The sequence below is a fragment of the Bombina bombina genome, chromosome 11 (genome assembly GCF_027579735.1).
Source record: "Bombina bombina isolate aBomBom1 chromosome 11, aBomBom1.pri, whole genome shotgun sequence".
NCBI lineage: Eukaryota > Metazoa > Chordata > Amphibia > Anura > Bombinatoridae > Bombina > Bombina bombina.
Window position 1 is genome coordinate 57,515,863 of NC_069509.1, and position 17,271 is coordinate 57,533,133.

Here is a 17,271-nt window from a genome sequence, read left to right on the forward strand (position 1 = left end):
GGATTCATCCTTTACTTGTGGGATACCAATACCAAAGCTTTAGGACACGGATGAAGGGAGGGAACAAGACAGGTACCTTAAACGGAAGGCACCACTGCTTGAACAAATCTAACACCACATTCACTTTACCCTCCCGTAGAGAGACCCTAGTGCTTAGAGCCGGCAAAGAGAATGACTAGGGGGTGGAGCTAGAGGGGGAGCTATATGGACAGCTCTGCTGTGCGCTCTCTTTCCCACTTCCTGTAGGGAATGAGAATATCCCACAAGTAAAGGATGAATCTGTGGACTGGATACACCTTGCAAGAGAAATTAAACATTTTTAGATGAGGCTGAATTGTGCAATTTCATCATTAGTAAGCCTCAGTACCAAGCTGAGAAGCTCTGTTTAGCATTTGGACAGAAATGTCTTCTATCACATTCGGTTTCTACTTCTGCCAACCTCTGTATAGAAATGTAAAAGGTTTTATCTGTAATCTGAACAGTGAGAAATCTTTATCACACCATAGAATGTATTCAGTGCCCTGAAGGAATTACATTCCCAACACCTTGCAATTGATTCGATACAAGGTTATCTCTGTCACCAATTAGCCATCAAAAGGAAAGACAAAAGAAAAACTAGTATCAGTATTCAGGGTATCTACTGGAGCAAGCAATGTGGTCATTTTGATAGATGATTTCCTAAAGCAAAACTATGATGTAAAATAATTAGAATTCTACAATGTGAAATATCCCCCATAGGTGCAGATACTTTTATGAGAAATGCTGGTTGTAAAATGAAGTCTTGCCCTCTCTTATCACAATTGTAAATGCATTGGGGAGTAAATAGGAACCTTGAGACCATGTTCCAAACTCTAAACTTCCAATAATCCCAGTTTGGGAGCTCTGTTCAGTTGTACCAACTGGCTCTGAAACTTTTCCTCCCCATCAATGATGTTTATATATGAAATCTAGCACACTGAAGAAAGAGCTAAATTAAAGGGACAGTCTGGTCAAAATTAAACTTTCATTGTTCAGATAGAGCATGACATTTTAAACAACATTCCAATTTACTTTTATCATCTATTTTGCTTTTTTTCTCTTGATATTTTTAGATGAAAGCTAAACCTAGGTGGGCTCATATGCTAATTCTAAGCCCTTGAAGGCCGCCTCTTATCTGAATGCAGCTTGACAGTTTTTTCACAACTAGAGGGTGTTAGTTCATGTGTGCCATATAGATAACATTGTGCTCACGCCCGTGGAGTTACCTAGGAGTCAGCACTAATTGGCTGAAATGCAAGTCTGTCAAAAGAACTGAAATAAGGGGGCAGTCTGCAGAGGCTTAGATACAAGATAATCACAGAGGTAAAAAGTATATTATTATAACTGTGTTGGTTATGCAAAACTTGGGAAATGGTAATAAAGGGATCATCTATCTTTTTAAACAATATACATGCTGGTGTAGACTGTCCCTTTAATACTGGTTAGGCTTTTGTGGGGTGTAATTGAAAAGCCAAGATCATGCCCAAAATTCATAGAGGCTCGTGTCACCTATCTTTCCTAGTGCCCCAATAAATGATATCTCGCACATCAAACAAGTGCTGCCAGCAACATGGAAAAGCAAGAATTACAACATCTAGGAAAGACGCTTGGGATTTGGAAATGTTTGTAATTATAAAATATATTGCACATATTAGCTACTCTGTACTTGCTTAGTGTCACACACAAGGGGAGGAAAAACTGCCCACAAGGAAAAAAATTAGAGGGAACATTGCTCATCAGCCTATCTAAGTATGCTTTTCAACAGAGGATATCAACAGAACAAAGCACATTTGATAATAGAAGTAAACTGTTATGTAGAAATAAATTGCTGTGTACAAAGCATTAAAGTTTAATTTGATTGTAGAGTAAGATAAGCAGAGATGCTTAAAGGGACAGTATACACTAATTTTCATATAACTGCATGTAAGAGATGCTACTATAACAAATAATATGCACAGATACTGATATAAACATCCAGTGTAAAACCTTTTAAAAACTTACTTAGAAGCTCTCAGTTTAACACTGTTAATGAGATAAGCCTGGGACACCCACTGAAAGGGGCTGATAGCAGAACCTCCCCCCTACCCTGCATATAAAAAGACCCATTATATAAACAGAAGCAATCTGAAGTCTGTAGACATCAGTATACATATAAAACTTTGGGGCTTGGTTAGGAGTCTGAAAATCAGCACAATGTTATTTAAAAATAAGCAAATGTATACATTGTTACAAAAACACTCCAAGATGGGCTATATAAATGGATCATCTACAAAACATTAAAGGGACAGTCTAGGCCAAAATAAACTTTCATGATTCAGATAGAGAATGTCATTTTAAACAATTTTCCAATTTACTTTTATCACCAATTTTGCGTTGTTCTCTTGGTATTCTTAGTTGAAAGCTTAACCTAGGAGGTTCATATGCTAATTTCTTAGACCTTGAAGCTCACCTCTTTTCAGATTGCATTTTAACAGTTTTTCACCACTAGAGGGTGTTAGTTCACGTATTTCATATAGATAACACTGTGCTCGTGCACGTGAAGTTATCTGGGAGCAGTCACTGATTGGCTAGACTGCAAGTCTGTCAAAAGAACTGAAATAAAGGGGCAGTTTGCAGAGACTTAGATACAAGATAATCACAGAGGTTAAAAGTATATTATTATAACTGTGTTGGTTATGCAAAACTGGGGAATGGGTAATAAAGGGATTATCTATCTTTTAAAACAATAAAAATTCTGGTGTAGACTGTCCCTTTAATGCAAAGAAAAATCTAGTGTACAATGTCCCTTTAAAAGTAGAGTGACTTACCATCTAATGAGCACTACTTTATACAAAGTGACCTGCTAGAGAGCTGGGCTTGTGAACATACCATGCTAAAGGAGGTCCAGTGCTCAGAGAGGCCAAAGCTTGTTACTGCCCCCTGGTGCAAATACAAATTATCTTTATCTTTTTTGTGTTCTCTTTAGTGTTCATACATCCAATAGGAAATGCCTCCAGCACAATATAAATACTGAGACTTTGTAGCCTTTTCTCTGTTTGTGTTTATCTACTAAAGGTGTCATCTTATCCCCTGGTGTAGCTGGACGGGTTTATAATTTACCATATTTGGGTCTTTTTATTTAACAAGAAAATCATAACATCTATATTCCAGTATCACAAAATGCAAAACTATACAATTAGGATGCAACAATCTAAAGGTTTATTGTAGACTCAGTGGCACTTTAGAAGCAGTAACAAGAGGAATGTGCCTTTGTGCATTTTGTTTTCCAACATAAATCATTAAAGTGCAGGCCCTTGTCACTTTATTCTGCTGGTAATATTGATCTGGAGATAAAAGATAATTTTTGGAATAAAATTAGCACACCTAAGATTAATAAGATTCAGCTGGATTCATTAAATAAGGATATTACAATAGAAGAAATTGTGTGAGCTATAAAAACCGCACCTTGCAGTAAAGCTCCGGGTCCGGATTTAATCCCAATTGAGTTTTATAAGATTCTACAGGAGGACGTTAGTACTGTTTTGGTGAGTTTATATAATAGCTATTTTGTTAAAAATATTCAGCCTTCAAGGTACTTTGCAGAAGCTAATATTACATTAATACATAAAAAAGATAAAGACATAGAAACAATGGATGCATACCGTCCTATCTCCTTACTTAATGCTGATTACAAAATTATTGCCAGTCTCTTGGCAGATAGACTTAAGGGAGTCTTAGAAGAAATAATACATACAGATCAGACAGGGTTTATGTCCGGAAGAACCTTACAGAAAAACATTAGGACAGTGATGTTTCTCATTGAACAGATGCTTTCCAATCAGAGAGATAAGAGGTTTAAACAAGTCGACTATGCCTTATTGACGGTCGATGCCGAAAAGGCGTTCGACTCTATCTCTTGGAACACTTTATTCACTGCACTGAACAGATTTGAGATATCGGGAAATTTTGCTAATTATATACAATTAATATACCAAAATCCAGTTTCATATATAAAGATGAATGGGATAACTTCATCTAGTCTTAGACTCCAGAAAGGAACCAGACAGGGCTGTCCGCTATCACCACTCTTGTTTAATATTTCTTTGGAACCTTTGGCAATTCTATGTTGAGAAAGATTAGAAGGGATTATGTTAGGAAATAAGAAAATCACTCTGTCAATGTATGCAGATGATATCTTATTCTATATAAGTAATTCTAGGAAAAATATACCCTGTATTTTGGAAATAATTAAGGAATTTAGTAGTTTTTCGGGATATAAAATAAATCTCAACAAATCGGAAATCCTATGGGTTATTAAAAAAAGAAATAGTTTACTTCAAAATCCCTTTAAACAGGCATCTTCTAAAATCCGATATCTTGGCATAGTTCTTTCAAAAAATCCTGCGGAATGGTATAATTTGAATTATAATCCCATCTGGCAGAAATGTATAGGTTGTCTAAAAAATTGGACAAAGTTACCACTTTCTCTGTCGGCAAAAGTAACTCTTATTAAAATGATGCTGTTCCCTAAAATTATCTTCCTCATGCAGAATATTCCGACCTTTATCCCGGTCAAAGCTATACGAAGTTTTAATACACAATGTCTACAATTTTTATGGGGAAAAGGGAAACCACGGATAACACTTAAAAATCTGACACACATGAGAGTAGATGGAGGGCTGGCTTTGCCTAATTTGAAATTTTACAATTGGGTAGGTCTAGCAAAAAATGCGTTAGACTGGCTAACAGGCATAGAATATATTACTAATTATAAAAACGAGGAAATTGCAATTTTTCCGTTATCTCTTATAGTGTAAAGTCTATTTCAACTATGTAAGTGGAAAGCAACTGCAGATCAATTATTGTTTTGTATCACCAGGGTTTTTGGGCTATTTAGGTGAGCATAGACCAGTAAACCTGTGGTGAATTAATATTAAGTTAGAGGTTCAATGCTGTTAGTACTATCACAACATGAATCCTTCTAAGCACAATATTTCCAATACTGTTAGACTGGCACAGTATGGAAAAAATAATGAAAAAATGATAGAAGAAAAATATGCTTCTAATTTAAAGAACTTGAGAGAACAAAAATTCTTTTTTAAGCTTACATTAAATAAACATGTAATGCAGGAGAGAGTTGGTTAATCCTTGTAAGAAGTAAGCTTGGTTTGCAAGAGATATACTTTTAACAAGTCACAGAGAATGCTTCAGTTGTCTTGTAGCTGCAACTTTGTAACTGTGTTTATTGAGAGCAACTGCTGCAGAGTAAGAGAGGAATTTGGCAAGATGCCCAGACTTGCAGTTGCAAAACCAAGTAACAGTTTTTATTTTGAAATAGTTAAATCCTCTTCAGTTCAAGCTTGAAACTTAAAGCTCAAAGTCTTGTTCTTAAAGCAGCATATATATTATGAAGTGAGAAAGGAGACATTGATTCCCCAGTATGAAATAGTGTGCAGAGTTATTTAGAAAACTGCAGTGCCTGTCAGCTCCAGTTAAATTAAGAGTGATGCTGTAAGTGTACAATAGCAATTCAGCAGTTAAGTTCTCAAATAGTATGCAAGGAATAAAATTAAGAGGTAACTTAGCTGTAAGTCCAAGGATGCAAACAGGATATTTCAGGGGATGTAATCCTTGTAGAAAATAGTACAGAGTAATCCAAGCAAACAGTCCTTTGTGAAAGCAGATGGTTTGAGAAAAACAATGCAGCTCAGAGACTGTGTGTAAGCTGTTACTCCTGCTAATGAAAATAACTAAGCACCTGTTTGCTGACAGGTGGAGCCTTAAGTAACATGAAAGTGAGAGAACCATGTGATGAGAAGTGAGAGAAGTAAAACATGAAATGGAATCCTGACATATAGCTCTTTTACATTTTCCTGCGATAAAACTTTCTGATAGAACTAGGTTTCAATATACAGTCCATAATGTTACACTGGCTTGGAAGAAAATATGCCAGATGTTACTTTCAGAGTCCAAAATGTCAAAATACTTACCAATTAGGGGAAATCCCCAATTCATTAGTGGTATGGAAACACCTGCTTTTAAAGACTGGAATGAAAGAGGATTAACTAGAATTGCTCAATTAATAGATATACAATCCAAAACTGTCAAGACTTTTGATTCTTTAGTGAAAGAATTTAACTTAAAAAGAATACATTTTTTTGCCTATCTACAAGTGCGTCATTTCATTGACGCCAATAAATTAACAGATCCAAACGTAAATATCTCAGGGCTTCTAGATTCGACTATTAACATTTACTGTCATGAACCAAGCCTCCAGACGAAAAAGAAAAAGAAATGGTCTGGGAGGCATTCTGCTAAGAAGGGCTATGTGGGGATTTGAACCTGTGACTCTGTGGTTGCTATTTCTGTTTGCTTACATGTTGAGCCACAGCCAGTTCTAGCAATAGCATGGATCTTAAAAGATCTGATAAATAACTATTTGCCTTACTTGTTATTACACCTGTGCAACACACAGGTGTTCTCAATTCTGGAATTAATCAGAACCAACCCTGTGCAAAACCTCCCTATTTAAGGATGGCTTTTAGTCTGCATTTTTGTCTTCACATTGGATCTGTTTTGTCAAGTCAGAACCTGTTTCCTGTACTTCTTTGGAGAAAGATTTCCTTTGCACCTGTTTACAAGGTATTACCAGGAGAAAGCCTTTACCTTTAAACCTGTTACCAATCTTCAAGTTTGTTTCCTGCTTTATGCAAATTCCTGCACTCAGCTATTGCCAGGAGAAAGACTTCACCTTTGCACCTGTTTACAAGGTATTACCAGGAGAAAACCTTTACCTTTAAACCTGTTACCAATCTACAAGTTTGTTTCCTGCTTTATGCAATTCCTGCACTTGGCCATTGCCAGGAGAAAGACTTCACCTTTGCACCTGTTTACAAGGTATTACCAGGGCAAAGCCTTTACCTTTAAACCTGTTACCAGTTTGCAAGTTTGTTTCCTGCCTTCAGCAATTACAAGGAGACTTTACCTTTAAACCTGTTACCAGTTTGCAAGTTGTTTCCTGCATTGTGCAATTCCTGCACTCAGCAATTACAAGGAGAGAGACTTTACCTTTAAACCTGTTACCAGTTTGCAAGTTGTTTCCTGCATTGTGCAATTCCTGCACTCAGCAATTACAAGGAGAGAGACTTTACCTTTAAACCTGTTACCAGTTTGCAAGTTGTTTCCTGCATTGTGCAATTCCTGCACTCAGCAATTACAAGGAGAGAGACTTTACCTTTAAACCTGTTACCAGTTTGCAAGTTTGTATCCTGTCTTGTGCAAATCCTGCACTCAGCAATTAGTAGGAGAAAGACTTTCCTTTTTGAATCTGCATCTCTGCTTACTTTGTTTGTTTATTTTCACTCCTGTTGTATGTGGTCTTAACATACCTGAGTAGCATATTTAAATATTCTGCAAGTATTTGCTTAAACAAAGTATTCTGTTGTTTAAATAAATTTGTTTTCATTTTCAATCAGTATGGCTTCTACTAATCTTCCTTTAAAGCAACTGTTCCAGACAATGAGGCTCTCACATGATATCCTGAGACAGAACATGACATTTACCAAGCGGAGAATTACTCAATTTCCTGTCTATATAAAAATCTAATCACTACAGAAGCTCAGGGAAAAAATTCAGATTTGTATGTTAAGTGGAGTAGGGATCGCTTTAAAAAAGCTTCACACTAATTCTCGAATATACACGAGTGATCTCATTTAGAGAATCACATATAAAGTTACTAAATAGAGCTTACTTGACTCCTTGTTGGTTGTCTAGGTGGAAGAGACAAGAAATAGTGAAATGTTCAAGATGCAGTGCTCCTAAGGCAGATTTGATCCATGTCTTCTACTCATGTCCCAAGATACAACAATACTGGTGTAAAGTGAAGTTCTGGCTTAATAAGTTTTTACGATCTAAAATTAAACTCAATGTAGAACAAATTTTATTCTTGGCGACAGACAAAGAAATTATTAACAAGCAGTTAATCAATACAGCTATATTAGTGGCTAGGCAGTTGATTTTAAGTAATTGGAAGGAAAAGAATGCACCAAGTTTCACAGCTTTCGCTAGTAATATGATAACACAACTTATAGTAGATAGTAAAGACCCTATGATTTATCGTGATAATTATCTTAAATGTTTTCTGGCTAAATGGGAAGCGGTTATAGCCTCTCTATCAGAGAATTTACAAAGTCAGATTTTATCTCATCTGCAGGATTCTATGCTATTTCAGCAGCTAGTATTATCTGATAGATATAGACATTTGGGAAGCAGGGTCAATGCCAGCAACGTAAGCTAGATTTAGGACTGCTTAGGGTTGGGTGGGATTCGGTTTGGAGAAAGAGCGTTGTGGTTTGTTTGTTTTTTTTTGTTGTTTTTTTGTTTCTTTTTGTTTTTGTTTCTGTTTTTTTTTTTTTTTTTTTTTTGTGTTAAATGTCAGTGCATTAAATTTTGCTTAATTGAGACTTTCCTAATTGATTACGCCAGAATCCTGTATAAAACAACAAGATAACATAAGAGTACGAGAATTGTTATAAAGGTATTTATTTATGTTTTCATAATCAGTACGAATTTATGTTATGCTTGATGACAAGATTTAAAATTTAGGGGTCTCTCTCTTTAAATGTCTCCATAGTTTCTCGGATAAGACAAAAGGTAATTGTTGATATTTTTTTTCTCCGATTTGATGGAATATGTATAATGAAATGGGAGAAACATAATTTATGTAAGAACTTACCTGATAAATTCATTTCTTTCATATTAGCAAGAGTCCATGAGCTAGTGACGTATGGGATATACATTCCTACCAGGAGGGGCAAAGTTTCCCAAACCTCAAAATGCCTACAAATACACCCCTCACCACACCCACAAATCAGTTTAACGAATAGCCAAGAAGTGGGGTGATAAGAAAAAAGTGCGAAAGCATAAAAAATAAGGAATTGGAATAATTGTGCTTTATACAAAAAAATCATAACCACCACAAAAAGGGTGGGCCTCATGGACTCTTGCTAATATGAAAGAAATGAATTTATCAGGTAAGTTCTTACATAAATTATGTTTTCTTTCATGTAATTAGCAAGAGTCCATGAGCTAGTGACGTATGGGATAATGACTACCCAAGATGTGGATCTTTCCACGCAAGAGTCACTAGAGAGGGAGGGATAAAATAAAGACAGCCAATTCCGCTGAAAAATAATCCACACCCAAAATAAAGATTAAATTTTATAATGAAAAAAACTGAAAATATAAGCAGAAGATTCAAACTGAAACAGCTGCCTGAAGTACTTTTCTACCAAAAACAGCTTCAGAAGAAGAAAAATTTTTTAGTAAAAGTATGCAAAGAAGACCAAGTTGCTGCTTTGGAAATCTGATCAACCGAAGCTTCATTCCTAAACGCCCAGGAAGTAGAAACTGACCTAGTAGAATGAGCTGTAATCCTTTGAGGCGGAGTTTTACCCGACTCGACATAAGCATGATGAATTAAAGATTTCAACCAAGATGCCAAAAAATGGCAGAGGCCTTCTGACCTTTCCTAGAACCGGAAAAGATAACAAATAGACTAGAAGTCTTTCGGAAAGTCTTAGTAGCTTCAACATAATATTTCAAAGCTCTAACTACATCCAAAGAATGCAATGATTTCTCCTTAGAATTCTTAGGATTAGGACATAATGAAGGAACCACAATTTCTCTACTAATGTTGTTGGAATTCACAACCTTAGGTAAAAATTCAAAAGAAGTTCGCAACACCGCCTTATCCTGGTGAAAAATCAGAAAAGGAGACTCACAAGAAAGAGCAGATAATTCAGAAACTCTTCTGGCAGAAGAGATAGCCAAAAGGAACAAAACTTTCCAAGAAAGTAATTTAATGTCCAATGAAAGCATAGGTTCAAACGGAGGAGCTTGAAGAGCCCCCAGAACCAAATTCAAACTCCAAGGAGGAGAAATTGACTTAATAACAGGTTTTATACGAACCAAAGCTTGTACAAAACAATGAATATCAGGAAGATTAGCAATCTTTCTGTGAAAAAGAACAGAAAGAGCAGAGATTTGTCCTTTCAAGGAACTTGCAGACAAACCTTTATCCAAACCATCCTGAAGAAACTGTAAAATTCTCGGAATTCTAAAAGAATGCCAGGAAAAATGACGAGAAAGACACCAAGAAATATAAGTCTTCCAGACTCTATAATATATCTCCCTAGATACAGATTTACGAGCCTGTAACATAGTATTAATCACAGAGTCAGAGAAACCTCTTTGACTATACCTTTAAATTTAAGGATTTGAGATCCTGATGGAAAAAAGGACCTTGCGACAGAAGGTCTGGTCTTAACGGAAGAGTCCACGGTTGGCAAGAAGCCATCCGGACAAGATCCGCATACCAAAACCTGTGAGGCCATGCTGGAGCTACCAGCAGAACAAACGAGCATTCCTTCAGAATCTTGGAGATCACTCTTGGAAGAAGAACTAGAGGCGGAAAGATATAGGCAGGATGATACTTCCAAGGAAGTGACAATGCATCCACTGCTTCCGCTTGAGGATCCCTGGATCTGGACAGATACCTGGGAAGTTTCTTGTTTAGATGAGAGGCCATCAGATCTATTTCTGGAAGTCCCCACATTTGAACAATCTGAAGAAATACCTCTGGGTGAAGAGACCATTCGCTCGGATGCAACGTTTGGCGACTGAGATAATCCGCTTCCCAATTGTCTATACCTGGGATATGAACCGCAGAAACTAGACAGGAGCTGGATTCCGCCCAAACCAGAATTCGAGATACTTCTTTCATAGCTAGAGGACTGTGAGTCCCTCCTTGATGATTGATGTATGCCACAGTTGTGACATTGTCTGTCTGAAAACAAATGACCGATTCTCTCTTTAGAAGCGGCCAAGACTGAAGAGCTCTGAAAATTGCACGGAGTTCCAAAATATTGATCGGTAATCTCACCTCCTGAGATTCCCAAACCCCTTGTGCCGTCAGAGACCCCCACACAGTTCCCCAACCTGTAAGACTTGCATCTGTTGAAATTACAGTCCAGGTCGGAAGAACAAAAGAAGCCCCCTGAACTAAACGATGGTGATCTGTCCACCACGTCAGAGAGTGTCGTACAATCGGTTTTAAAGATATTAATTGAGATATCTTTGTGTAATCCCTGCACCATTGGTTCAGCATACAGAGCTGAAGAGGTTGCATGTGAAAACGAGCAAAGGGGATCGCGTCCGATGCAGCAGTCATAAGACCTAGAATTTCCATGCATAAGGCTACCGAAGGGAATGATTGTGACTGAAGGTTTCGACAAGCTGATATCAATTTTAGACGTCTCTTGTCTGTCAAAGATAGAGTCATGGACACTGAATCTATCTGGAAACCCAAAAAGGTTACCCTTGTCTGAGGAATCAATTAACTTTTTAGTAAATTGATCCTCCAACCATGATCTTGAAGAAACAACACAAGTCGATTCATATGAGATTCTGCTAAATGTGAAGACTGAGCAAGTACCAAGATATCGTCCAAATAAGGAAATACCACAATACCCTGTTCTCTGATTACAGACAGAAGGGCACCGAGAACCTTTGTAAAAATTCTTGGAGCTGTTGCTAGGCCAAACGGCAGAGCCACAAACTGGTAATGCTTGTCTAGGAAAGAGAATCTCAGAAACTGATAGTGATCTGGATGAATCGGAATATGCAGATATGCATCCTGTAAATCTATTGTAGACATATAATGCCCTTGCTGAACAAAAGGCAGGATAGTCCTTACAGTTACCATTTTGAATGTTGGTATCCTTACATAACGATTCAATATTTTTAGATCCAGAACTGGTCTGAAGGAATTCTCCTTCTTTGGTACAATGAAGATATTTGAATAAAACCCCAGCCCCTGTTCCAGAACTGGAACTGGCATAATTACTCCAGCTAACTCTAGATCTGAAACACATTTCAGAAATGCTTGAGCCTTCGCTGGATTTACTGGGACACGGGAAAGAAAAAATCTCTTTGCAGGAGGTCTTATCTTGAAACCAATTCTGTACCCTTCTGAAACAATGTTCTGAATCCAAAGATTGTGAACGGAATTGATCCAAATTTCTTTGAAAAAACGTAATCTGCCCCCTACCAGCTGAGCTGGAATGAGGGCCGCACCTTCATGTGGACTTAGGAGCTGGCTTTGATTTTCTAAAAGGCTTGGATTTATTCCAGACTGGAGATGGTTTCCAAACTGATACCGCTCCTGAGGATGAAGGATCAGGCTTTTGTTCCTTGTTGTGACGAAAGAAACGAACACGATTATTAGACCTGAATTTACCTTTAGATTTTTTATCCTGTGGTAAAAAAGTTCCTTTCCCTCCAGTAACAGTTGAGATAATAGAATCCAACTGAGAACCAAATAATTTATTACCCTGGAAAGAAAGGGAAAGCAGAGTAGACTTAGAAGACATATCAGCATTCCAAGTTTTAAGCCATAAAGCTCTTCTAGCTAAAATAGCTAGAGACATATACCTGACATCAACTCTAATGATATCAAATATGGCATCACAAATAAAATTATTAGCATGTTGAAGAAGAATAATAATGCTATGAGAATTATGATCTGTTACTTGTTGCGCTAAAGCTTCCAACCAAAAAGTTGAAGCTGCAGCAACATCAGCCAACGATATAGCAGGTCTAAGAAGATTACCTGAACACAAATAAGCTTTTCTTAGAAAGGATTCAATTTTCCTATCTAAAGGATCCTTAAAGGAAGTACCATCTGCCGTAGGAATAGTAGTACGCTTAGCAAGAGTAGAGACAGCCCCATCAACCTTAGGGATTTTGTCCCAAAACTCTAACCTGTCAGATGGCACAGGATATAATTGCTTAAAACGTTTAGAAGGAGTAAATGAATTACCCAAATTATTCCATTCCCTGGAAATTACTTCAGAAATAGCACCAGGAACAGGAAAAACTTCTGGAATAACTACAGGAGATTTAAAAACCTTATCTAAACGTTTAGATTTAGTATCAAGAGGACCAGAATCCTCAATTTCTAATGCAATTAGGACTTCTTTAAGTAAAGAACGAATAAATTCCATTTTAAATAAATATGAAGATTTATCAGCATCAACCTCTGAGACAGAATCCTCTGAACCAGAAGAACTATTATCAGAATCAGAATGATGATGTTCATTTAAAAATTCATCTGAACAATGAGAAGTTTTAAAAGACTTTTTATGTTTACTAGAAGGAGGAATAACAGACATAGCCTTCTTAATGGATTTAGAAACAAAATCTCTTATGTTATCAGGAACACTCTGAGTATTAGATGTTGACGGAACAGCAACAGGTAATGGAACTTTACTAAAGGAAATATTATCTGCATTAACAAGTTTGTCATGACATTCAATACAAACAACAGCTGGAGGAACAGCTACCAAAAGTTTACAGCAGATACACTTAGCTTTGGTAGCTCCAGCACCAGGCAGCGATTTTCCAGAAGTATCTTCTGACTCAGTTGCAACGTGGGACATCTTGCAATATGTAATAGAAAAAACAACATATAAAGCAAAATTGAACAAATTCCTTAAAAGACAGTTTCAGGAATGGGAAAAAATGCCAGTGAACAAGCTTCTAGCAACCAGAAGCAATAAAAAATGAGACTTAAATAATGTGGAGACAAAAGTGACGCCCATATTTTTTTAGCGCCAAATAAGACGCCCACATTATTTGGCGCCTAAATGCTTTTGGCGCCAAAAATGACGCCACATCCGGAACGCCGACACTTTTGGCGCAAAAGAACGTCAAAAATTATACAACTTCCGGCGACACGTATGACGCCGGAAACAGAAAAAAAAATTTGCGCCAAAAAAGTCCGCGCCAAGAATGACGCAATAAAATGAAGCATTTTCAGCCCCCGCGAGCCTAACAGCCCACAGGGAAAAAGTCAAATTTTAAGGTAAGAAAAAAATGATTGATTCAAATGCATTATCCCAAATATGAAACTGACTGTCTGAAATAAGGAATGTTGAACATCCTGAGTCAAGGCAAATAAATGTTTGAATACATATATTTAGAACTTTATAAAAAAGTGCCCAACCATAGCTTAGAGTGTCACAGAAAATAAGACTTACTTACCCCAGGACACTCATCTACATGTTGTAGAAAGCCAAACCAGTACTGAAACGAAAATCAGCAGAGGTAATGGTATATATATATAAGAGTATATAGTCGATCTGAAAAGGGAGGTAAGAGATGAATCTCTACGACCGATAACAGAGAACCTATGAAATAGACCCGGTAGAAGGAGATCATTGAATTCAAATAGGCAATACTCTCCTCACATCCCTCTGACATTCACTGCACGCTGAGAGGAAAACCGGGCTCCAACCTGCTGCGGAGCGCATGTCAACGTAGAATCTAGCACAAACTTACTTCACCACCTCCATAGGAGGCAACGTTTGTAAAACTGATTTGAGGGTGTGGAGAGGGGTGTATTTGTAGGCATTTTGAGGTTTCGGAAACTTTGCCCCTCCTGGTAGGAATGTATATCCCATACGTCACTAGCTCATGGACTCTTGCTAATTACATGAAAGAAATTATCTGTTTACAGCCCTGCGAGGCGTTGATATTTTTGTTTTCCTATGGTTCTGTATGCAACATAAGATTGTTATTTTGATGGAGATATCAATTTAAATAAAAAGAAAAATATTTAAAAAAAAAAAAAGTGCAGGCCCTTATTAGAGCTCCATTACCTGAGGGCAGAGCCATCCTTAGCATTTGCGGAAACCTGAGCAAGATGAATTTGTGTGGCCCCCTCGCCCCAGCACACTTATTCCCCTACCTTGTGTGCCCTGCCCTCTATATGGCCCACCCCTGTCCTAACAGTCAGCGTGTCCTATATAAAGAATAACACTATGGGGTCGATTTATCAAGCTACAGTGGACAGGGGCGTACATACGCGCCCCTGTCCGCCGAAGTTAACTTCTGGCGGGCTGAATTCCGCTGCTGGAATTCAGAATTGCATAAGAACACAATATTAGTTAGGGAAGCAGTGGTCTTATGAACGCTGCTTCATAAATACGGACTGCAGGTTCTCTTGTGAGAACCTGAAGTCGTAGGGGGGCGATGACCGGCAAGAGCCTTTAATAAATCGACCCCTAAATATTACACCTCCTGATACAATAAACAATTCACCTTCTAGTACTCTCACCCCTGGCATTGATGGGCACCAAAGCGTGGGGGCCCTGGGCATGTGCCCCTCTACCCCTGCCCAAACAGCAGGCCTGCAATGAGCTAAAAAAGGCATCACACATGTATTAGTATAGTGAGCACAGTACAACAATTCATTGATAAATATTACCTGTCGACTTTATTTTTTAGCCCTATGTTTCTATGTCACTGCATAACCTATAAATTTCTTCCACTTTTAACACATTTACCTTATAGTGAAGCAAAAGGGAAATTAAACAATGTCAACTGGTTTAACCCAGTCTATTATATCAAGATATAAAAATGTTGTTGTGGTTGACGCACCTTTCTGTTGAACTCTTGAGCTTTAATTCTTTGTGATTGGCGAGTACTTCCAGTACTGTACGTCCTGCTGTGCCTCTGCTTCTGGGCGATACATAGAAGCCCAAGCTTGAGTGTACAACTGGCATGTGACTCTATCAGCCGGTTTGCCTCCAACACATCAGCCACTGGAATCCCATTTACCTCCAGAAGATAATCCCCAGTACAAATCCCTGCCTGAAAAGCAAGAGAACTGGAACAAACACTTCCAACTTGAGGAGGTCTCCCTTCCATCAAGGTGAGGCCAATCTTTTCCTGGGTTCCTTTTGGAACTTCTACATATTGTACTCGTGAAATAACGCCTATACTGGGGGGCACATTATGGCACTCCCGGCCAAGCTGGGTCAATGAGTCACAGTCCAGAGAAGAAACCGGCCTCCCCTCAATCTCTAAGATTTGATCTCCTGGCTGAAGACCAGCAGAGTCTGCGCTACTTCCAGCCTCCACCCACAGAATATAACAGGGACCGGCGCCACCCAGCCCAAATCCAAATGCCTCAGGCCAGTTTTCATTAGTGACCGGCATGGAGGTAACTAGAAAAAAAAAGGATATACACATCTATTAATTATATGGCAAACATACATGTAACAGATGTCCTCATTCGCAGTGTATGTGACTGTGATTTACATCATGAAGAAAGGTAAATGCAATTTAAAAGTATTTTTAACAACATCTTCAGACTGTAAACCTTTGATTAGTACTGTCTGATCTTAAACTATAGATTTATCACATTGTAAACATCATCATTTCCTCTTAAAAGGGCATGGAAACCTTGCACTATCTAAAAAAAAAGGTATAACAAAATATTCCTTCTTTTTTTTTTTTGCTAGCACACGGAGGAATAAATGTACATTTTCTGTTCAGGATTGTGTATCTTTATATTGAACTGCAGATGGGAGTTATGTAGGTAAAAATGAGATACTGACTAGCTCCAGAGGATATGATGGGAGCTAAATAAGAAGTATCTGAGGGCCACATTTCCTTGGCACCTGTAGTGCAGTGTTTCTCAACAGCGGTCTTCAAGTACCCCCAACGGGCCAGGTTTTCATTATAGCTGAACAAGTGCACAGGTAAAGTAATCAGCTGATCAGTAACCATGGTTACTAACCTGCTCTCACCCATCAGCTGATTATGCCACCTGTGGACTGGTTCAACTGGCTTGTGGGAGGTACTTGAGGACCGCAGTTGAGAAACAATGCTGTAGAGTATAAAAATGTTTTGATAAAAAGACAGATTAACTGACATAGCTGCAGCTGTGTGGTTAACAAGAGCGCACAAGAGCACGAAAGTGCAGATCTTGCAGATTTTTATTTAAACTACCTTATTGGCCACTCCCTCCCCTTTCTGTACCCCAATGAAACGTTGGACACAACTTAGCTTCAACAGAATGTTCACTACTCACCATAATATTGGTTTTCTTCCTGTGCCTGTAGATATCTTCTGATCCATTCTCTTAGTTTACAAGTGCCAAATTGTGAGACTCCATATTTTCATACTGGGCACCGCCATCTTGGAGCTCACATATTCTTACACCCTGTGACAGAAATGACAGTACAGTTTTTTCATAACTGTATTGTACAGAATGCAAGAATACCTAAGTTACAAAATGGCAGCCCGCAGTTTGAAGATGAGTAGCTTGATCAACCTGCACCAGTAAGAGGTTAAAATAGGAACACGGCTTTAAAGAGAGGTTTAAGCACAGGAGGAACAACAATACCATAGTGAGAAGAATTTCCA

General features: G+C 38.0%; 1 protein-coding gene across 1 annotated transcript in view; it reads right to left on the reverse strand.

Annotated features, from left to right (window-relative positions):
* GRID2IP (Grid2 interacting protein) overlaps positions 1-16,059 on the reverse strand; it is a 307,557-nt gene extending 291,498 nt beyond the window's left edge. Inside the window, exon 1 of the mRNA XM_053695186.1 lies at positions 15,499-16,059. Coding sequence (XP_053551161.1) covers positions 15,499-16,059 — 561 coding nt within the window. The remainder of the gene's footprint in view (positions 1-15,498) is intronic.
* Positions 16,060-17,271: the final 1,212 nt, after the last annotated feature.